At 47.3% G+C, this 23,618-nt stretch overlaps 1 protein-coding gene across 2 annotated transcripts in view; it reads left to right on the top strand.

Annotated features, from left to right (window-relative positions):
* EGFLAM (EGF like, fibronectin type III and laminin G domains) overlaps positions 1-23,618 on the top strand; it is a 184,717-nt gene that overhangs the window by 136,440 nt on the left and 24,659 nt on the right. For both annotated transcript variants that reach the window (XM_032337564.1, XM_032337565.1), the window contains 6 exons: positions 1,400-1,544; positions 5,006-5,195; positions 13,424-13,549; positions 14,896-15,139; positions 18,149-18,260; positions 23,032-23,148. In XM_032337564.1, coding sequence (XP_032193455.1) covers positions 1,400-1,544; positions 5,006-5,195; positions 13,424-13,549; positions 14,896-15,139; positions 18,149-18,260; positions 23,032-23,148 — 934 coding nt within the window. The remainder of the gene's footprint in view (positions 1-1,399; positions 1,545-5,005; positions 5,196-13,423; positions 13,550-14,895; positions 15,140-18,148; positions 18,261-23,031; positions 23,149-23,618) is intronic.

Genomic DNA, 23,618 nt, shown 5'->3' with positions numbered 1-23,618 from the left:
GTTTTGTGGAGGTATGAGGGTTTGAACCACCCTCATGGGGGTGTACACAGCAGCTATCTGAGAATGACCAAGTAGGATCAGCCTTGTCCTTGTCTCTAGTGCACTGGTTAAGGTCCTGATGGCACCATTCCTCTGCTGCCTGACCTTCAGCAAGTGACTTAACCTCTCTGAGCCCGCATTTCCTCCCAGGACTCTTGTGAGGAGGAAATGAATGAAAACACGAAAGTGCTCAGAGCGGTGCCTGGCTCGTAGTAAGTACTCCAGAAGCATCCGCCGTTATTGTCTTTTGATTATTTCAGCCCCCAGATTACTTTAGGTTAAGCTGGAGAAGACAGTAGAACATCCCACTTGGGGAAGACAGCAGTCCACCATTGCTTTGACTCGTGGGGGTCCGAGGCTGGGCCAGGGCCCGGACAGCGGTTCTCACACTCACGCACACTCTAACGCTCGGAGGATGCGTAGCACTGGCAGGAGTTTATGGCAGCCGCCCTCCAGCTTTGCATCTCCTGATTCCTCCGCCCCCTCTAGATAAGCCTACGCCGCCACGAGTCTCCACCCCGTGCCTCTGCACGGAGGATCATTGAGGAGACGCAAGGAATCCATGAGAAGTAGCTGCAGTTAGTGCAAGTCCTGAGAAGGATGATGCTGGTCACGTGTCCTTCCCCACTGGCCATCTCGGGACCCACGGGGAAGCGGCATGGCAGCCGTCTGGAAACTGACGGGAAAGGGTCAGAATTCTAGACGTCAGGCATAGTGACTAGCGGGTGCCCTGCGCCATAGGGAAGTTGGAGAAAGAAAACAAAAACAAGAATAAAGCAATCGTCTGAGAATGTTCCCCCTCCGCCCACACCCCCCAGCAAAGCTGGGGCCTCCTGTGGAAACGGCACTGCCTTTGGGCACAGCTGAACACAGATGGCGGCGCTGGCTGGCTTGCCAAGATGAGTGTGAAGACTTGTGTTTTTTACATTTTATTAATATCACTGAGCCCATCATCTGGGAGTTGGGGAAAGTCCCCAGGGAAATACCTGGAAGCAGAATGACTCAAGTTCTAGTTTGCTGTACCTTGGATCCACTTGAAGCATCTGGCAGTCACTGGCGGCAGGAGGGAGGTCTTAGCTGCCCATCCTTTTCGTAGCTGCAGAGAAAATCCGGTTGGAGAAGGCCCCACATTTGAAGAGTCTGTGGACAGATTAAAGATGGCTGGACTGAGACTGGCCCGGAGAGCAGGCAAAGTGTAGCTCTTTCATGTGGAGATTGAAGCAGTTCTTGATACTCATAAACATATCCAAACAGGTTGACTCTCAAAGAAGCCATCACCCCAAAAATGCTGTTGGGGGTGGTCAAAACACCTAATGAGCTGGTTGAGCAGAGGGCCTTTTCCTCCTATTCCTCCCCACAGGTTTAACTGCGGGACCGGGGTTGCCATCATTATAAGTGAAAGCAAAATCAAACTAGGGGCCTGGCACACGGTCACGCTCTACAGAGATGGGCTGAAAGGGCTACTGCAGGTGAACAACGGCACCCCGGTGTCGGGCCAGTCCCAGGTGAGTGTGAGCGCCCTGCATTAGCATCCCTGCCTCCTCCCCACCCCCACCTTCCCACCCCCCTCCCTGCTGAGAGCTGAGGCAGACACGGCAGGACACAGGCTCAGGGCACTCATCCATCCCACATCTATTGAGGAGAAGAGTTGAATTTGCAAGCATCATCACTGAGGGGGTGCAGAAACACACAGTTGGCCTTGTGCTCAGGGCCGTGGCCTCTTTCCACAAGGACATCAAAGCCAGGGGAGAAGAAGGCCCATGTTGGAAGAATAGAAGCCATTATTAGTGCCAAACACAAAGCTTGCTTTTAAGGCAAGGGTGTTGCCGTGTGGCTTTAGAAAACAGTCCTGGAAAGTTCCCTTGGTTGAATCTGCAGGAATGATCCTTTCATCTACCACATTGCGGGGGGGGGGGGGGGGGGATGATTACAGGAAGTGGTCAAACAATTTAACTGTTGGGCTACGCAGTAATTCACCTAGGTATTCACATATTGGTCATGCACGGGGCAATTTTAGAGCCCTGTTTAGAATAAACGGTTTGGATTAGCAAGCTGCCAAGGAACCGAGTCTGTAATTATAATCAGGCAGGTGTCTGTATTCTCTGAGGAAAAATGTAGCAAAAAAGCCTTTGTGTATATGTGTGTGGTTTCCTCCCTGCCTGGACTTTTCCCTATTTTTTACTGGCAGGACATGTTATATAATGCCTTGCTGATTCCCATTAATTTGGACCCCCGTGGTTCCAAAGGAACAAGAATCCAATTGAATCACTGAATCCAGTAAGGTCACTTATGCATATACGCATGTTATTTCTAAGGAAAAAAAGACAAGATAAATGAACTACAGAATCATATACATGCCAGGACAACAGCCCTAATATGATTACAGTTAAGTCTGATAGGAATAAAGAAGTTTGAACTTGGATCCCAGATACTAACTGTGAAAATAGGATGGAGAAGCTGTAATAGAAGCAATACATGTGAAAATGTCTTACAGTTTAAAGCAAGGAAATTCAATAAAGGTTAATAAACAGAACCATGTAGTAACAACAAGCTCAAGAAATGATAAGTCCCATTAATAGAGACCTCCAGAAAAATGGAGGTGATAGTTATATTATATTCTAGGAGCTATGTACATAGCCTCCGGTGCTCTAATGGTAACTCAGATCCTCTAAGAGGCTTGCATTCAGATCTGTGATTGCACTCTAGGAGGACCACAGTCGAATTGGAGCATGTTTAAACAACAGTTATTGAAACAGGAAACTGACCTAAAATCCTTAGAATGATCAACAGAAGGAGCATCGTTTACTTTGGAGAGAAGAAGATGAAGGTGTGGATGGTGCCTTTTCATCATAGAGGGAGAGTTTGGGGGAAGAAGGACTTACTCTGTGGACCCCCAAGGTGAAGTGGGATGGGGAGACCCTAAGGAAGGGATTTTAACTTCAATTAATCATACAAAGGTATACAGAAGTGCAACAGATGATCTCAGAGACTGTTCCCTGTCCTTGGGGGTGTGCAGAAAATACATTACCAAAACCTTTTGGTAGGGACACACAAGGGCTCCAGGAGTCAATGGGAGATTGGACTGTATGAGTTTCTATATCTTTTCCAATCTTGTGGATCTATAATTTTAATGAATATAAGAATTAATTGCAAGAATCATTTAATTTTATGGCTACTCAGGGTTTGCCTCTACTACCAGGATTTACTAGCAAGTTGAATAAGCAGGACAATTGTGGAATGTTTGGTAAACTGTCTTGGGAGATAGTGACTCTGTCTTTTTTTTTTTTTTTTAATTAGTTATTTGTCAGAGTGAAAGGGAGAGAGAGACAGAGAACACGCACAAGCAGGGGGATCTGCAGGCAGAGGGAGAAGCAGATTCTCCACGTAGCAAGGAGCCTGATGCCTGACTTGATCCCAGGACCCTGGGATCGCGACCTAAACTGAAGGCAGCTGCTTAACTCACTGAGCCACCCAGGTGCCCCGTGACTCTGTCTTAAATCAAGGTTTACAAAGTTCTTCAGGGTCTGGCTTCAGCCTGATTCTGTAGGGGAGCTCTGTAGTATAAGTTACACCTCAGAGTGATCCCAACCCAAAACAAGGGAATTGGACTTTCACACTTTGGTACCCATCAAAAACTGTTAAGTGCTGTGCTGGGTATAGGCTAACTCCAGGGCACTTCCAATTCTCTGATAGCAGGCAAAACAGGCTCCAGAACCCAAAGCAAACCTATCAGAGGAAGGTAAAGGCCAATTTTATCAGACTATTGTCTAGGATGTTGTGAGGTAGACTCAGAGGAACCACTCACCCTACAATGCATGGAATGTTCCAGAAAAGGAAAAAGAAAAAGATTGAGTTGTCAGGCCCCTGCTGTGATCCTGGAGCAAGGAACAGAGTGAAAATGGGATCCAGAGTGAGTTCTGAGGATCTTAATGAAATAAGCCCACAGGGCATTCAATTCATCTAACAAAAGCAGTGTGCCCAGTGGCTGGCGAACAATCCTTAAAATTCTCTGTAAGTACTTTAAAGCGGCCTAGCTCATATTCAGTCCACTAGTTATAAATCATTCTTATCTATTCATTAGAAAAGATAAAGTAATGATTTAGATGTTCTATTTGTTGGCAACAAAAGTCTAAAAGATAAAGATTTTCTTTATTTCAGTGGCTTACATTCTGGGCTTTTTATAAATTCTGGCAACATGATTTTCCCAGCCCCCTTTAATCCAAATGAATAAGACATTTCTTTAATATATAAAAACAACAACAACAACAAAAAAAAAAACAAATGACAAAGGGTACCTTAATTTTGTCCTACCTAATGTTCAGGTCAGTATTTTATAACCTCAAAACCTACAATCCAGATTGTGGTTTTCTCTAAGATTAGAAATGTCCCTACCTAACTATAGATATACACATACACAAAAGTTGTATCCGTGAGCAAATTTCAAAATATTTTGCAACACAGTCTGTGTGGCACTCCTGCCCTCTCCCCCGCCACACACAACTTTTCTTGCAGGACATAGTATATGGGAGACTAGGGGAGTAAAAGGTAAGTGTTAGCCCATATATACACAAAATTAGTATTATCACCTTTTGAGACACGCAAGAGCCCTATGATTCATCCAAGGTACACAGTAAGTTGGTGTCGGGACTGGAAAGAGAAAGTTGTTTTTGGATGTCCAGCATGGTGCCCTGCCTGTTGGGTTACTCTTGGCTCTGACCCACCTTCCCTTCTTTTCCCTTCCAGGCATTCCAAAACCCCTTCTCAAAACACAGCCCTCGGAGGAGCTCTCTAGGTTTCCTATAGCAACCATGGGTTTAATTTTCCAGGCAATGTTGTAAACATAAATACAGATGGAAGAAAGCAGGGGGGCTATAAACTACATCTTAACCATGCCCCTCATTAAAAATCTGTTGTGTTCTGGCTTTCGATTTTGGTCAGTGATTTACAGTGTTCATCTTTCTTAAAGGGCCAGTACAGTAAAATTACCTTCCGGACACCCCTCTATCTTGGAGGGGCTCCCAGCGCATACTGGTTGGTCAGAGCAACAGGAACAAACAGAGGCTTTCAAGGCTGTGTACAGTCGCTCACCGTTAATGGGAAGAGAATCGACATGAGGCCTTGGCCCCTAGGGAAGGCACTCAGTGGAGCTGACGTGGGTAAGTGGTTGCCCAGTTGCCTGGGTGCTCTTCTGGGATTGCCCTTCTGGTGTGGGCCAGGGAGGTGAGCAGTTTCATGGACTGCAACTGTAGGCACCTGGTTACCCCAGAGGTGGGCCCAAGAGGTGAGGTTGGTGCTTTGCAGACATGGTGACCTGAGCCTGACCAGCAAGATGTGGTAAACAATATGGCACACCTAACCCTTGGTTTTGTCCTGCTGCCCTTGGCCTTCTCCATGAAGCCTGGCACCAAGCAGTTTAGCCCTTTCACCCTTCCTCCTCAGTCCAGTGGAAGAGCCAACACAATAATGCAAGAAGAACTTTCATAAGCCCTCTGCTTCCAGAGAAATGACGAAATTCTAATTCTTGACCACTGTGTCCAGCACTTTCTTATCTGCCTTAACTCCTCACACTAGCTCTACGAGGTAGCGATTGTTACTGTTATGCCTATTTTATGATTTATATGTTTACTTTACTTTTAAAGATTTTATTTATTTATTTGAAAAAAAGAGAGACAGAGATAGTGACAGAGAGCACAAGCAGGGAAGAGAGGGAGAAGCAGGCTCCCTACTGAGCAGGGTGTCTGATGTGGGACTCCATCCCATGACCCTGGGATCATGACCTAAGCCGAAGGCAGATGCTCAACCAATTGAGCCACCCAGGCACCCTTGTTGTGCCTATTTCCCATGAGGAAACTGGGGCTGAAAGTCAAATAAAACTTATCCAAAAGAGTAGGCAGAGGTAGGACTGACTTTTTTTTTCTATTTTCTTTTTTTTTTATTAAGACTATTTTTTCAGCAGTTTAAGGTTCACACAAAAAAGTGAGGGGCAGGTACAGAGATTTCCCTTATACCACGCACCCCCACCTGCATGGCCTCCCCCATGACCACCATGCCCCTGGTTACATGCGGTGAGCACACACTGACCCATCAGTTATCACCCAAAGTCTGTAGCTCGTGTTGTGGTTCACTCGTGGCATCGTGCGTTCTCCGGGTTTGGACAAATGTATAATGTAATACCACCATTCTGGTGCCATACAGAGCCTTTTTGCTGTTCTAAAAGCCCTCTGTGCTCTGCTCATTTCTCTCTCTCCTCTCTCCCCACCCCCAACCTTTGGTAACCACTGATTTTTTTTTTTTTAACATTCTCTATGATTTTGCCTTTTCCAGAATGTCACATAGTTGGAGTCATACTGTAACTAGCTTTCTCAGACTGGCGTCTTTTGGTTAGTAATACGCATCCAAGTTTCATTCATGCCTTTTTTTTTTTTTTGTAAGATTTTATTTATTTATTTGACAGACAGAGATCACAAGCAGGCAGAGAGGCAGGCAGAGGAGGTTGGGGGGGAGCAGGCGCCCTGCTGAGCAGAGAGCCCGATGTGGGGCTCCATCCCAGGACCCTGGGATCATGACCTGAGCCAAAGGCAGAGGCTTTAACCCACTGAGCCACCCAAGCACCCATCATTCATGCCTTTTCCTGGCTTGATGGCTCATTTCTTTCTGGTGCTGGGTGATATTTCATTGTCTATATGTACTACGGGCTTGTCTGTCTTGCTCACTGAAGGGCATCTCGGTTGCCTCCGTGTTTTGGCAATTATGAATAAAACTGCTCTAAACATCAGTGTGAAGGTTTCTTGGGTGGACATAAATTTTCAACTTTTTGAGATAAATAACAAAAGAGAGTGTGATTGTTGGGTCACGTACTAAGAATATGTTTAGTTTTGTGAGAAGCTGCCAGACTGTCTTCCAGGGTAGCTGTCCCATTTTGCATTCCCACCTGGAATGTTTGAGAGTTCCTGTGGCTCCACAGTTTTGTTAGAGTTTGGTGTTGTCAGAGTTCCAGATTATAACAGATGTGTGGTGGTATCTTGTTGTGATTTGCATTTCCTTGATGACCTATCATGTGGGGTATCTTTTCATATGTTTATTTATCACCTGTATATCTTCTTTGGTGAGGTGTCTGTTAAGGTCTTTAGCCCATTTTTTTAAAAAAAACAGATTGTTTTTTTATGGTTGAACTTTAAGACTTTTGTTTTTTTAATGAATTTTGGACTACAGTCCTTTTTCAGATATGTCTTTTGCAAATATTTTCTCCCAGTCTGTGGCTTATCCTCTCATTCTCTTGTCACTGCCTTTCATAGATTAGAAATATTTAATTTCAGTGAAATTGAGATTATTGGTTACTTCTTTTAAGGGTTGTAACTTTGGTGTTGTCTCTAAAAAGTCATTGCCTTACCCAAGGTCGTCAAGGTTTTTGTCAACACTACCTTCTAGAAGTTTCACAGTCTTGTGTTTTACATTTAGGTCTGGGATCTCTTTGAGTTTTGTGAAGGGTGTAAGGTCTCTGTCTAGATTATTACCTTTTTTTTTTTTTTTTTTTTTTTTTGCATGCAGATGTCCAATTGTTTCAGCATGATTTTTTGAAAAGACTAGGATTGTTTTTTAAAGGAATAAGGATGTTTATTCCATCACTGAGAGCAGATAGGTAATTCTAAATTTGGTTAACTTGGTGACTGTTTTAGTCTGCTGGGCCTGCTGTAACAAAATACCACAGACCAGGTAGCTTTAATAACATTCTTTTCTCACAGTTCTGGAAGCTGGAACTTCATGATGAAGGCACTGGCAGGTTTGGTTTCTCCCGAGGCCTCCCTCCTCGGTTTGCATTTGGCAATCCTTCCTTCACCGTGTCCTCCTGTGGCCTTGGTCGGTACCTTTATCCCTGATGTCTCTCCCTCTTCTTATAGGACACTGCTCAGATTGGATCACTAAGACTTCAAATCACCTTATTTACCTTCTCAAAGGCCCTGTCTCCAAATACAGTGACACTGGGAATTAGGGCTTCAACCTATGAATATATTTTGTAACTTCCTTGTAAGATTACTTTCTCCAGATGAGTTGTGGTGCATATAAGTACTAAGAACAAAGCCTTGCACATAGCAAGCATGTTGTAAATATTTCTTGCTATTAATATTATTATTAATATCCTGACTCCACCCATTAAGCAGGCTATAAGCTGTTTTTTCTCTCTTCATTGAACTAACAGGGAAACAGCCCTGAAAGATCTGTGGCCTCCAGGCCACGTGGTCATCTGATGGGTAATTATGACATTGAGAAGTTGAGCAAGGACCAATTTCTGGCAGTGCTTTAAATTCTCACACAGTGTGAAACCAACCTCTCCACTGAGCCGATGGCACCAGGCGGGCCCACCTTACTGGCTCTGGGCTCCTCAGGAGCTACTATTGGATTCTTTGATGACTGTGAGCCTTATGATGAACCTTAATGGCAGACATCAGTCACATTGCCTTTTTTCATTTTCTTCCCATCTTTCACCCTGGCGTGCTGGAAAAGGGCTGCTTCCTCATACTCCATACTTGCTTTAGTCGGAGTTAGTCCTTCAGAAATTCAAGTTCTTTTAAGTTAAATGCAGTGCCACCATGGGGAAGGCTGGGCTCATACCAACAGCAGTGAATTTCTGGTGGGGATACAGGCTTCCAGAAGAAAGTAATGACAGTAGCAGACCCATGCTTCCTCTGTCTGGTACCTCTAAGTTGGCACTGCTGTCTGCAACCCCAGCTTTTTCTCTGTTCCCCTCCCCCATCACCTCAGCCTGCCTCTGCTCCTCAGAGGGACCTTTCATTCCCCAAGCCCTCCCACCTCATCTCCTTCATTAGATTATTCCCAGTGACTGAACTCTCTTTAAATTCATGTTCTAGACTAGTCTGCGATCTCAGCAAATTTTGCATTCACTGGCCTAGACTTTTCTTTTAGTATTTCTACCCAACTTCTCCAACCTAAACCAGCAGCACTCGTTTTTTCCAATCCTGTCTTGGATCTTCACACCCCACTGTGTCAGCATGACAAAGCCGCTTCCCAAGTTATTCGAGACTCCAGAGGTCTGAGGTGTCCGTGGGTCTCCCCAGGGGCTTGTCGGTCTTTTAGTCATTCTTTCCCTCAAGATACTTGTTTAAGCATCTGCTTAATGTCAGTCATGACTCTAGGTGCTGGGGATAAAGTAATGAACAAGAACCGGAGCTCAGCCCTCACGTAGCCGCCGCAAGGAGAGACCAGATTGATCAAACAACCACACGAGTAAATGTAAAATGACGTTTGGCTGTAAGTGTTACAAAGGAGGAGTGATAACACAATAATAGTGTGTAATAAGGGAATTGTATGAGCAGGAGGTCCAGGAAAGCTTTCTGAGGATATAATGCAAAGTTGCTATCTGAAGCATTTTTCTTTTAAAGCAAATAAGAGAGGGAAGAACATTCCGGGCAGAGGAAATGACTTGTCCCAGTGGGAGTACCGGGGGAGGTGGGTCTACCAGGATGTAGTCTGTGTTTTGAAAAGATCGCTCTGGCCGCGGATAGCTTATTGGAAGCAGTATTTAGGACGCACATTAAACTGGCCGGGCAGTGATGGCAGCGGTCCAGATCAGAGATAATGGCGATTTGCTCCAGGCCAGTGGTGGTGGCAGAGGTGTAGACTAAGTTGACAGGTCTTCAGTAGGGGAGACAGACAGGCCTCCGTTCTGGACTGGGGGACGAGGGGAGGAGGTTGCTCCCTGCCCGTGTGTCCTTAATGTCTTCTACCCCGTGACCTTCCACCTTCACTTTTCTCCTCAGCTGCCTCACTTCTCACTGGCTCTCACTTCACTGTCTTGCGTAAACACAAGCTGGCATCTAGTAGGTTCAGTGTCAACAAAAGTGATTTCATTTAGTGGGGCCAAGGTACTCCCAGCACTCTAGGCCCGTGACCTGGCCACCAACTTTCTTCCTCCTGCTCTAAGATTGGGAAGATTTCCTCATTTCTAAAACTGGCCTGTTTATCTCCACTTTGCTTCTGTCCGTCCCGACATCCCTGGACCTTGCTACTAGGATCATCATTTCAGGAACCCAAGGGTTCTTAACCTTTCGTGTGCCATGAACTTCTCTAATGGTCTGGTGAAGCCAATGGACTCTTCTCAAATGTTTTTATTATTTTCTTTAGGTTTTTTTTTTTTTGAGAGAGAGAGAGAGCAGGGGGTGGAGGGGGCAGAGAGAGAGAGAGAATCCTAAGCAGGCTCCATGCCCCAGCGCAGTGGCTGATGCAGGGCTCGATCTCATGACCTGAGATCATGACTTAAGCCAAAATCAAGAATCAGATGCTTAACTAACTGAGCCACCCCGGCATCCTAAGATTTATTTTTAAGTAATCTTACCACCCAATGTGGGGCTCAGATTTACAACCCTGAGATCAAAAGTCACACGCTCACTGACTGAGCCAGCAACGCACCCCTCGAAATGACATTTTTAAATGCAGAGAATAGGGGCACCTGGGTGGCTCGGTTGAGCCTTTGCCTTCAACTCAGGTCATGATCTCAGGGATTGAACCCCACGTGGGGCTCTCTGTTCAGCAGGGAGTCTGCTTCTCCCTCTGCCCCTCCCCCCAACTCATGCTTGCTTTCTCTCTCTCAAATAAATAAATAAAAACTTAAAAAAAAATAAACGTGGAGAAAAATATCCCTGATAGGAAACACTTATATTGAAATAAAGCCATACATTTTTTTTTAAGTTTTGTTATTGTAGTAGTATCTGTGCTTCTTTATAAAGCATTAGAGAATAAGATTATTTAATGGGGTTGGAAGAGCTACCATGGTTTCAAAGTAGTAATTAGCATAAATGATATTTTGAGACATCTGCAACGAGTGAAATGTGATATAACAGTAACTCGGAACAGTTGGCCACAGGCCACGAGCACTGCCCATTCTTAGAGGCTTGTTGCCCACGTTAGTAACTGAGGGGAACACTCCCGTTCAGTTGGAAGTGAGGGAAAATAAAGGTTAATGTGTTTTATCAGTTCCCGGACCTGCCCCTGCACCGGCCCGGTCTTATTCTCACTTGCTCAGGTCCCCCTGCTGAAACCCAGCACCATGCCTCACACAGCCCTGCTACCTTCCACGCTTGGGAACCCCGGGCACCTCGCTCCTCTCTTTCTAGACCCGACGCTCCCAATCTTTCCAGGCCCCCAAGTGAACCCCCTGCAATGAACCCCCTTCCATGGCACAAAAAAATCCCTCTCCTAAAACCGGGTATGGTCACCCCTTTACAAACCCACAAGCCTTTTTCCAGGACTTTCCAGCAGTATTAACTCCGCCTGCTCTCTGTGCTCTGGCTCCAGAGCTTCCCCAAACCTGCCCTGAGTCCTCCCGGCCCGCTGGCCTGTTCTCCTGTTGTCTTCTCTGCCAGCTCCTCACCCTTCCCTGGTTCCTGGAGTCCCACGGGGCTCTTTTCCCATCCTCTCTAGGAAGCCCCTCCTCTCCTGGGGTCCAGGTTACCACCAGGTCACTGCCGCCCCCCAGCGTGCCCCTCATGTGTATAGGGGCTGTGTCCACGGGGCTGAGCAGGGGATGCTGGCACAGGGACCATAGGCTTCAGCTGAGTGAGGCCAACTTCTCTGCCCAGAGCAACCTGTTCCCGCTCCCAGCTGTGCTCATGGCTCTGCTCCTGCCACTCTATGCAGACGGCCCAGCGGGGACCCCCTGGACATTATGCTAGAGTCTGCCTCCACCGTCAGCCTCTAGAAGGAGCTGGCTGTTTATTCCTTGCCTGTGTCTCACGTTCTCTCCATGTCCCCTGCCACCACCCCGTCCAGCCCCAGGTTCCCTCTCCGTAAGATTTCGTTCCTGTTTCCCACGCCAGTGCTCCCGGTCCGGCTTGCATATCATGGCCAGCAGAATCAAGCCGAAACACGCTTTCATCAAGGAAATGCCCCATCCCACTCCCACCTCTTAAAATATAGTCACAATGCAAATATATAAAGTAATATTTTCCTGCATGCATCTAAAATAACCCAAGAAGCTCATGTCTCCTCTGTGGGAACAGCCCTTCTCTGAGAAAGAGCCGCAGCCCACCAAGACCAGTGGGGGCACGGCCCTGCAAGTTTGGCTCTCGGGGATGCTCCTCACCCTCCCCGCGGAGCCAGGATGCTGGCCATGTGCTCAGACTGTGACTGCAGACCACCTGTCACTTTGGCCTGAACTTCCAGGGGCCCCAACTGGGATTTGCCAAAGCCAGCCCACCCCGGCTGGAGCACCGAGCCATCTGCAGGGGCTCCAATTCACCTCTGTCACGGGCCCCTGCGGTTGGCCTCCTCGAGGGGTGCACACTCCACCAGCCCAGTTCATCCTCCCGGGGAGGCTGAGCACGGAGCCAGGGACTGGATCAGCTCGATGAACACAGAGGGCTGAGGACGAAAGGATGTGAGGCTTGCAGAGATGACACAACCAGGCCAACGTTGGTGGGGGGGGGGGGGGGTGCTTTTAGCTCAGGCGGGCCCAGCATCACCAACCTGCAGGGTACAGGGCTGGACCCCTCAATCAGAGATGTGCCCCTTTGCCCCCATCTGGGAAAGAAGTGTTTTGTACTCACCTATGTCGTTCTGGACCAAATACTGGCCCTTCTGTCTAATTTATTTCGTATATACAAGAAGGAAGACAGCAGAAGCAGAAGACAAGCAGCGCAGGGGAGGTCCATTTGTTCCTCCTTCATCCGACGATCTTGACAATGACAAAGTGTGCCCTGCATGGGCCTCTCAGTGTTCGGTAAAGAGAATGGACCCATCTGGCGTGGAGTGTCTCACCACTTTTTACTCCAGGCCACCTTGCTGTCTCCCATGTGATCATAACAGGGATTCTGGAAGGCATGTGCTGAGGTATTAGGGAGCCCCCTCACCCCTCACCCCTCCCTGCCTTAGACAAAGGAGTGGATGGTTCAGGCCAGGTCATACATTAGACATGGCTTCAGTCCCTACCTCATTGCCTCCACTTTGAACCCCCAGGGTGGTAGCACTTAAGGGAACTGCGGCCACACCAACAAGAACACTTTTAACAGAAATGCCTTGTTGACATGGCGAGGTTGAAACACACTCTTGTGGGAATAAGAGAGAGATGAATTAAAGCAGAGACAGCTCATTCATCCTTGTCAGTGGTCGTAAACTTGTCCAACAATTGACTATTGATTAACTGTGTCCACCATGTTTTGAAGATTCGGTGATTCTTCATAAAGAACAAGCCAAAATCAAATTAAAATGAAGATACGTTCCACTTTCCCTGAACTTGTGCAGCAATACCAGGGAACAGCCGTGGAAGGGAACTGTATTTACCCGGAGCCCTGAGCTGTTGGCGTGCTCAGTGCCATCATCTCGGCCTGGCTCCCATGAGGGATCTGTTTGGTAATTCCTCTTCTGTATTTAGGGGAATGCAGCAGTGGGCTCTGTGATGAGGCTTCGTGTATCAACGGTGGCACCTGCACGGCCGTCAAAGCCGACTCCTACGTTTGCCTCTGTCCCCTTGGATTCAAAGGACGACACTGTGAAGATGGTGAGAAAGAAGCAAGTTGACTGTGATCTCTGCATGGTTAATTCATGTTGATATAATTTTTCATCAGTGTGCTTTTAGCAAGGTCCCATACATTTTTATGGAATTAAAATTTATGCAGTGTTGGGAGACACAGGAGAATCTTGTTTTAACAATTTTATTTATTTAAGAGAGAGTGCGTGCCTGAGGTGGGGTGGGGGGAGAGGCAGAGGCAGAGGGACAAGCAGACTCCCCGCTGAGCAGGGAGCCCTACACGGGGCTCAGTCCCAGGACCCTGGGATCATGACCTGGGCTGGAGTCAGATGCTTAACCAACTGAGCTACCCACGTGTTCCCCCCCGCCCCTTTTTATAAGGTTGGTGTGTCTTTGAGTGTTCATGGGTCAAATCCGCCAAGGATATATTCATTTGAAGATACTCTTGGGCCAGGCTTTGGTGAGCTCCTTTTGGCCCCCCAAAAACTTAGAAAAACCTCTGTGCATATGGTCTATATCAGACCATTTGCAGCTCGTGCTCGTTAGAATGGCTGACAGTTTCAGAGAAAAGGTTGGGAAGTGAGACACAGAATCATTAACAACGGATAGGACAAAAGTCATCTTGACTCTCTGTCTTTGTACTGTTCTAGTGAATCATTCCACCCCTCAATACCGTCTGCCTAGGTCCCGGTACATGTAGGCGCCAACATGTGTGTATATACATGTAAACACATGCGTGTACACAAACGCACATACAATAATGGAAAACTTTAAAGATTTTTAAAAGATTTTGGAGCACCATGCAGAGTTGAACATGTTTTAATTTTTTACCAGTGGTTTAAATTTGGACCTAAGACACCATCCTGGGAGAAAATCTTTGGAACACAGTATAATCTCAAATCTCATTTCTCCTAGAAGAGGGTCTATGGTTTCCAGTAAACCAGAGCTGTTACATATCATCTCATACTTTGTAGTGTAACATAATAAAGGTTGATCCTTGCTCACATCACACATTGCTGCAAGTAGGTCGGGGTGGGGGGTCGCACCCTCTGCTCCATACAGTCCTTCAGGGATGCAGGCTCCTGCCTTCCAGTGGCTCTGCCGGGGGCCTTAGAATCCACCTCCCGCCACCTCCCCTTCCTGCATTCAGCCAGCAGATGAGGGAAGAGGGTGCGTGCGAGATGGAGGGAAGTTTTAGGGCCGGACCTGGGGTGCCGTGTGGTACTCCCACCCACATTCTACTGACCGGAATTTGGTTACGCGGGCCAGCGAGCTCAGGGCCGCCGGGAAATGCAGCTTTGCTCTCTACGCAGGAAGACAAGAACGTGGCTAGTCCTGCCCCAGAGGGATTTCTAATGACACGCTTCTATCCTCAGCTTTCAGCCTGATCATTCCGCAATTCAGAGAGTCGCTGAGGTCCTATGCTGCAACCCCCTGGCCCCTGGAGCCCCAGCATTACCTCTCCTTCACGGAGTTTGAGATCACGTTTCGGCCGGACTCGGGGGACGGCGTCCTGCTGTACAGCTACGACACAGCCAGCAAGGACTTCCTGTCTATCAACATGGCAGGGGGCCACGTGGAGTTCCGCTTCGACTGTGGCTCTGGGACCGGTGTTCTCAGGTAAGGGCTGCAACCTGCACGCCCCCCCACCACCCAAACGCTACACAGCAGTCACTTTGGGAAAAGATGACTTTGTCCTGATAGCTGGCACTCTTCTTGTCTTCCCCCCACAGTTACCTTTTCTGAAATTTGTCCTGGTGTTTATAGATAACATGCTTCCTTGTGGCTCAGGCTTTCCTCCTGACAGGACTTCCTTTTCTCCAGTAACTCCCCAGCAGGGAGCGACTCTGTGTGTCCGTCTTTGGCAGGCAGGCTGGCTTTGGCCGGGGTCCCCTGCTTTCCTTTGCTATGGTGCCATCAGGAGAAACGGGAGGAAGTGTAATTCATCGGCACATGCTTGGAGCATCCCTGGGTGGGCGCTCAGCAAATAGATGACAACCAGCAAAGAGGTGTCAACGGACATGGAACATAAATGTCCTTGGTGACCTCGCTTTCCATGCTTACTGTCCTCTTACACTGTGTCTTCGATGGTACCAGCTACTAGCGAGTCTCTTACACTCTCCACGTAGAGCCGGGCGCGGAGTCAGCTGTCACAGAGCCCCATCCCTGAGCACGATCTCCGGAAGGCTGTGTGATAGGTGGTTTTGATAGCGTGGCGGTGACTAGTTGCTTCTTAAATACTTGCTGGCAGTGGCAGAATTGTCTCCGAGTCGTCAAACCTGTCCTCCTGGTATCCCGCTTGTACTGTTAATTTATTAGCAGATCGATTGTTCCCATCCAGTGTGTCGCTATTTTGATGACTCCCCTAGCCTGTGGATGGTAAGGGCCTATGCTCTTCTTATTTGTTTGTGTCTCCCCTTCTTACCATCTTGCTCCCACGGTAGTTTTTACCTTCAAGCCAGAAGCCTGCTCATCAAAGGCAGACATGGTTCTTGTTCCTATGTTTGGCGAATTGTTTTTTGAAACTCACTACAGTGTTTTGTTCAGTTACGCCCTGCAGCAGGAAACCAGTCGGTGGTGGTTGTTTTAAAGGAAATCACAGGCTGCGTTCCATCGTAATTCCTACTGCTAGACTATCATTTTTAGGAAGAGCGTTTGGGAGAGATGTTACAACCTTACATCGCCCTTAACTGCTGGCCATTTTTCATGGCTGATGAGAAATGCTTACGGCATTAGGTTCCAACAATTCTTAAAAAGGACTACATTTTTGTACCTCTGGTTATGCAAAAATGTCCTAGGTCTCAAGACAACTTTGGTAGGTATTTAATTGATTCAATTTACATATGATTATGCAAAACAGTCGAAGCAATTCCAGTCGAACTGTTTGTCAAGTTGAGAGGGGAAGACACCTTGAATATCACCTTGTGTTTTCACATGGCTTCCTCCTGGACATGGAGTGACCGAAAGCGTGAGCGGAGGGTCGGGTTCATCAGCCCTCCTCCTGGACGGAAGGCACCCCCAACTCCACACTCTGCAGTGACCGCTCCAGCTGTGAGGTCACAGACTCATAGGACCTGAGTGTCCAGCATCTCTCTCTTTCATAATTCTGTGCCTCTTTGAGACAAGAGGAGGTTTTAGTTTTTTGTTTTGTTTTGTTTTGTTACTGTGAGTTATTGTATTCTTGCTTGGCGGGAAAGCACCCAGAAAAAGGATTCTGCGTATTGGTTGTGACAAAAGGAAGCAAGTGCTCAAAGTGTTCAAGGGGCAGAGCACCCTCTGTCCCATCCCCTCTCCAGTGTAACCTGACAACAGTGATTACTATGGTGTTTCAGGAGCTCCTTTGCAAGATATTTATTTTGAAAACCATTTCAAAGACTTCCTGCTTGATTAGTAACATTCGCCTAAAGCCCCTAACCACAGGAAGTTGTGGAACTGGCCAAATCATGTTAACTTTAGGAAAAGGAGAAGGTAGTCAAGTTCATTATGAACCTGGTTCAAAAATCAAGGCAATTGCAATGAGTTTGTGATGGCTTCGATCGATCCCAGCATGCTGAGGAAGGCAGGTATTGACAGGGAGTGACCTCTGCAGGTCGAGCACGCCACCAAGGCGCTGTGACTTATCACAGAGATGGGGCTGCTGTAAGAGTGCCTCTGGTTTCTTTATTGCATATCGATTTAGCCAAGGTGATTAAATTCTAATTGCTAAGGACAAATCACAAAAGCATTTGCCAGAGCAAAAAAAAAAAAATCAAGTGAGGGGGTGGAGACCTTTCGATAATTGTGCCCATTGGTATTCCTGACAGTTTTCTAAAGATGATCCATGATCAAAAAATAATTGGGAGGTTCAGTGAAGGCTAGGAACTAGACACTGTTATAAATACAAATGCAATAATTATACTCTTCATGCATACCTCACTATCCAAAGTAATGTGTAAAACTCCTGTCAGTAACATTTAAACTTCAAGCACTTCTACCTTGAATTAGTAATTGAATTTTTAAAGTACCTTTAATCCTTTTTACAATATCAGATAATATGGAATCTCCCTCCAACATTTTTATGAGAAATTTCAAACATGTAGTAAAGTTGGAAGAACTATACAGTAAATATCTTTGTATCTCTCATTTGCCATCTATAATTAATATTTTGCTATATTTGCTTTGTCACATGCCTAACTATCCTTATATCCATCTATCTGTCCAATCATCCATCCATCCATCCATCCTATTTTTTATGCATTTCAAAGGATGCTGCAAACATTAGTACAGCAGAGAATCTATGTTTTACACCAGAGCCCAGGTAACTTCTCCGTTTTCAAAGCTTGTGTGCAACTGTGATCACATCTCACCCCCTCGTCACCTCTCATTTAGAAAACCAGGCTCATCTGACCCACATTTCAGGCTTGTTGTAACAAATAAATAAAATAATAATTGCAATGTTCCTACCGTAAAGGGGTCCGAGCTCCAATAGATGGACCTTGCCTGCCGTGCTTACTAAACAGGAATGATTTTCTTTGGACTGAATGAAATGAGGCATCTGAGGTTGGCCTCGGTTGCATTCTGGAGGATTCATGAGTGGGATCTGTAACACTGAGGATGTTAACCCACGCTCAAGTTTCCTTCCTTCAACAGGAGTGAAGACCCTCTCACCCTGGGCCGCTGGCATGACCTGCACGTGTCTCGCACAGCAAAGAATGGGATCTTACAAGTGGACAAGCAGAAGGTGGTGGAAGCAATGGCAGAGGTAAGAAGGATATACTTTAGTGGGAACTGGGGTAGTGTTTTCTCCCTCTCCTGGTGAGAAGAGCAGCAGCGTGGTGGGAAGTACACGGACCCCAGTGCCAGGCTGCCTCACTTAACACCCAAGCTCCCCACTGGGCAGGTTTCTTCACTTTTCTATTCCTCGGCTGTGAATGGGGGAATGATGTGGGAGGTCTCTTACAGTTGTTGCAAGGACTGAGCGAGCGACTACAAGTATGGCGTTTACAAAATTGCTTGCCACCTCCACCCCTACCGCCCATCCCTGACGTTGTTCGAGTCAGTGTCTGAGAGTCAGGACACGGACTTGGAGGGCGGGCCTGCGGGGGCCTGCCTTGGGTGAGTCCTACACCTGACCCTAGGCTCCTGGGTTCCAGACCTAGTTCCATTCCGTCAACTCACACGAGTCATTTGACCTCTAAGTTTTTGTTTTCTCATCTATAAAATGGGGATAAGGGTGATGATAATAGGGCCTAGTTCACAGAGTTGTGTAAATGAGAATAACTATACATGTAAAACACAGTGGTACTAATGCACGGTCAACCCTATGCAGCTTGACTTATTTGTTAATAGAGTACTCTCGTGACCTCAAGAATCAGAATTTCTACTTGTTTATAACTTTCATCCATGATTTTATTCCCAAGGTCATGTCCAAAGAAAATAACATTTTTAAGAAGAGATAAGAGAGGTTTATTTTAAATTATAACCTACCAGGGTTCTTTATACACAAAACATTTAGTCCTACCAAAACAGTGGGGACTTTGAATTTTTTACTATTTTAATTCCCAAGTCTTTGTTCTGAACATCACCAGATTTAAAGAGGCTATTAATGAATGTGGGTATTCTGATAAGAAAATGGATTGGTAGAAAAAAGAAAAGGAAGGAAAAGAGACTTTTTTTTTTTTTAAAGATTTTATTTATTTATTTGACAGAGAGAGATCACAGTAGACAGAGAGGGAGGCAGAGAGAGAGCGGAGGAAGCAGGCTCCCTGCCGAGCAGGGAGCCCGATGCGGGACTCGATCCCAGGACCCTGAGATCATGACCTGAGCCGAAGGCAGCGGCTTAACCCACTGAGCCACCCAGGTGCCCCGAAAAGAGACTTTTGGTGAGGAAAGAGGTATTGGGTTGAAGAAGAAAAAAGGAAGGACACGTATATGTCCAGAGGCCAGCATTAGGGATGGCAGTGGTGAGAGGTCCTGTCCGAACCAAGGACCTCCTCATGATTAGAAGAATCCCAAACTGGGTTCTGCTTTAAGAGGTGAGGACCCTTCAGACCTACAAAATGTTCTATATGTATTTTGGCAGGAAGGAAAGAAGGAGAAAGGGAAGGAAGGAAAACAGGGTGGAGGGGAGGGAGGGGTGGTTGGAGGGAAAGAGGGACACGGATTGTAAAGGGAGAACAGGAACCACTTCTGATATGACCCAGAAAATTCTAACAGCTGAATTTAGTCCAAGATAGAAGTAGAAATTCACAGCTGTAGACTTGACTGTATGTTGACTTAATATAAATTCAAAAAAGCACTGTATCTCTGTAGGCCTTAGTCACAAACATTTGTACAACAGGAACAAAAGTGCAGAATGGGTTATTTGTAGATAGTAGCGTCAAGGCCTTTGGTTACAAATAAAGAACTCTTCAGGACATAGTATTTACCATTGGTATTCTACAGCGAAGAGACAACACGATGGTAAAAACCATACCTCACAGTTTCTGTTGCTACCATGTCAGAGAGTGAGAATTAAACCAGCATGGTGGAACCTCTGCCTCCCTGTTGGCTTTTGAACCAGACAGGCTGGAGCGCAACTCCCACCTGGAAAGCTATGTAAACATGAGGGTTAAGTGTAGCTATTCTGGGTGCTTGTGCAATGGTTTTATCTTTTTGTTTGTTTGTTTTGAGGCAGCTCTGAGGCAGGTGTGGAAGTCCCCATGCTTGATCTCAATGAGCTGAGCCTTAATCACATCTTCCCCCCCCCAGGGCTTTCTGCTACCCTCACTGCCCATACCACATCCAAAGGCATGGCTGACCCTTTTGATAGAGCAGTGGTATTAGGAATAGTGGTTCTAGAGCTTAGAGGTGGCTGGGATTAGAGAACACTGCTGGGGGTCAACCCAGGATGTCGGCCCCTAAGTGTCCACACTAAAGCCAAACTGAGCCCTGGTTTGTTCAGCTGAGAAATACCAACCATCCAGGATTGAGTCCATTCCCGACATAAGGGCTCCAGAAACTCCAACCAGTGGCTTCACTCAGGTTTCCCATCCACCTCCAGCTAACCAGAAGTGGCAGATCTAGACACGAAGCCTCATTTTGGTGGGGTCTGTTTGCTTTTCTCTTGCGGTTTCCCATGGGTGGGGCAGCTGCAGCCCAGCCTCTTGTCAATGGGTTAGGGGTAGGGGCAAGGGTTTTGCTCAGCAACCGAAAGGAAGCAACTCTCACCCCATGAGGCCGGTCCTGTTCCAACTCAAAGGTTCTTCAAAACAGCCTGTTTCTCTGAAATCCCTCTGACCCTACAGCCTTCCTCCTCTCCTCTTATTATCTGACTTGAACTTTTGGGTAGCAGTTAAGACACGACAGCGATGGGTGCCTGTGGGTGTGTGGTGACAGCTGCTGCCTGGGGCAATGTTCCAGGCAACCGCTAGAATTCCGGAAAGCCCTTCAGCTTCTTTGATGAGCACGGCCTCCTGCCAACCCTGGGCCAGTTAAATAAGAACCCCGGAAGCTGCCGAAGCTTATTGACTGAAGGCAGTGCTGTCTGCATCCCAGTCAAGACCTCTCTGCCATTACCTGGCTGGACCCCGCCACTGTGAGCTCCCCCCAAGATGGTGCCCCTTCCTCTCTGCCCTCCCTGTCTCCCCGTCCCTACTCAGACCTGGTGCTCATCCATTCTCTTCCCTCTGACCAGTGATCTGCCTAAAACACAGATAGGACTATTTTCTCTCACTGCTTTTTGGGTACAGAGCAAATTTCTATGCACGCAGTGTCTGATCCCTCCCTGCCTCTGTTCTATACCTACTGTTTCCCCACAAGCCCTGACTTTGTCTGGTTTCTACAATTCTGACCCTTCCTCGACCACCTCCACCTCCCCAACTCTCTGGGTCCAGGCTAGGGTATGGGACACACACCTCCCGCCAGCAAGTACTTCCAGACTCACCGGAACTGTCCTTGCTGAGTCCCACCTGCCCGTGTAAGCCTCTGGAGGGCAGGAACTTCCTTGTTCCCTCTTGTCTGGCCAGCATTTAGTGCCTGGGACACAGAAATGCCCAATAATACTGATTAAATCAATGACTAGATGATGCTACTATCTATATTTCATTTCCCCATAAATCGGAGGCAACCTGGCTTACGTTACCTAAAGAGTGCTCATCGCAGAGATCCCGGATTTCAGTGTGTCTCCCTTTGTTGGAACAAATTTTTTTTTTTTTTTTTTTAGATTTATTTATTTATTTATTTATTTGACAGAGATCACAAGTAGGCAGAGAGGCAGGCAGAGAGAGAGAGGGAGAAGCAGGCTCCCCGCTGAGCAGAGAGCCCGACGCGAGGCTCGATCCCAGGACCCTGAGATCATGACCTGAGCCGAAGGCAGAGGCCTTAACTCACCGAGCCACCCAGGTGCCCCCCTTTGTTGGAACATTTTAACTTTTTGCTTACAGCTCTTATCTGGAGGAATTTGGACACTAACTATGACACACAGTTTGTTGACCAGCCCACGCCTGAGAGTTTAGGCTGGGAAGTAACCAGTAACAGGGGAAAGCCTCTGGGGGTTGACATGGGGAGTTTTCTCAGAATATGGAAAACAGAAGAATTTCTCTACCCTTTGTAGTTGATAAGGAATGTCTCCCACTCACCATGCCTGCCTTTTCTCTTGGCCTCCAGCGGTTCTGTCTTTACCACTGCCGCATATAACAATAGCTGGTTACACAGGAATGCTGATTATGCATCCAACCCAGGGCAAAGTGCTAAGGAAGCAGATCTCAGCCTTCAAGAGAGGCTAGACTGTGCTCATGGCAATCACAAACGCCTCCAAAATATCAAAAGCTACAATAAGGGCTTATTTCTCACTTGCATATCCATCTGTGGTCAGGTGCAGCTTTTTGTAAAAAAAAAAAGATTTTATTTATTTATTTGAGGTGGTGGGAAGGATGGGGGCAGACCGAAAGAATCTCAAGCAGACTCACCACTGAGCACGGAGCCTGAGGCGGGACTCGATCTCACCACCCTGAGATCATAACCTGAGCCCAAACCAGCCAAAGTCAGATGCTTAATCGGCTGAGACCCCCAGGTGTCCCTGATCAGGTGCAGCTTGAAGGGGGCACCCAGGCTGAGAGTCACCCTGAGCTACTCTCTGCCTCGGAAAGCTTCTGCGAAGATGTGATTCATTTCTCTGCTGCCCAAGTTTTATTGCCTGGAGCCAGCTCCCTGGCCCCATCAAGATCAGCAGGTTGGAGCTGGACTTCCTGCAGGGAAAGGGGGTGCTTTTGGAGAAGCGCTGACTATGGGTGGCAGTCGTTTAGCCCACCACACGCACGGTGACAGCTCTCGGTGGTAGACATTAGGGTTCCCATTTTATAGATGTCTAAACAGAGTCTCGGACAGGTTACTGCACTTGCAGACATTCCAACAGTGGGGGTAAGTGGCGATGCCGGCCAATGTGGAAGTCCAGCCAGCCTGCTGGGCTGTGTCCCCGGGGTGTCTGTACCCATTGGTCGCCTTGACTACCTTTTCCGAAACTATGTCGTGTTTCGTGTCTCCTCTGTTGGCAGGGAGGCTTCACGCAGATTAAGTGCAACACAGACATTTTTATCGGCGGAGTCCCGAATTACGATGACGTGAAGAAGAACTCGGGCATCCTGAAGCCATTTAGTGGAAGCATCCAGAAGGTACCGGCTTCACTTACGCATGTTTGTTGTGTGGCCTGGTCTGCAGATGATGGGCTCGAGAACTGTGAGCGCTGTAATCCAATGCCTCCAAAAAAGAAGCTTGGGGAAAGTTGTAAGGTTTTCTTTGTTAATGCTAGCCACAGAGCTTTCCATTCCCACTTTCTGATAACGTCAGCTCCCAGGCCTCTGTCCAGCAGACATTCCATGAACACAGCTCAGTGAAGAGGAATCCTTACAGCCAATCCACCAAAGGATCCGGGCAGTGCTGAGGGAGGGAGCAGGCTGCAGGTGGCTGCCGATGCTTCTGCCGAAGGGGAGGAGGCCGAGGGGGTCTCCTAGCCGGTCTTGGCTCTGTGCTTCCCTTTGGGGTTACTCTGTGGTCTGCTCGAGTCAAAGCCAACCCCCAATCCCACCTCCATGCCCACTGCCACCCCTGCAAGTTAACAATTGTTCACCCATCACGTAACCCA

The sequence above is a fragment of the Mustela erminea genome, chromosome 3, assembly GCF_009829155.1.
Source record: "Mustela erminea isolate mMusErm1 chromosome 3, mMusErm1.Pri, whole genome shotgun sequence".
NCBI classification, from domain to species: Eukaryota; Metazoa; Chordata; class Mammalia; order Carnivora; family Mustelidae; genus Mustela; species Mustela erminea.
The sequence above is the reverse complement of the archived record's forward strand: the minus strand, read 5'-3'. Positions and strand labels throughout refer to the sequence as shown.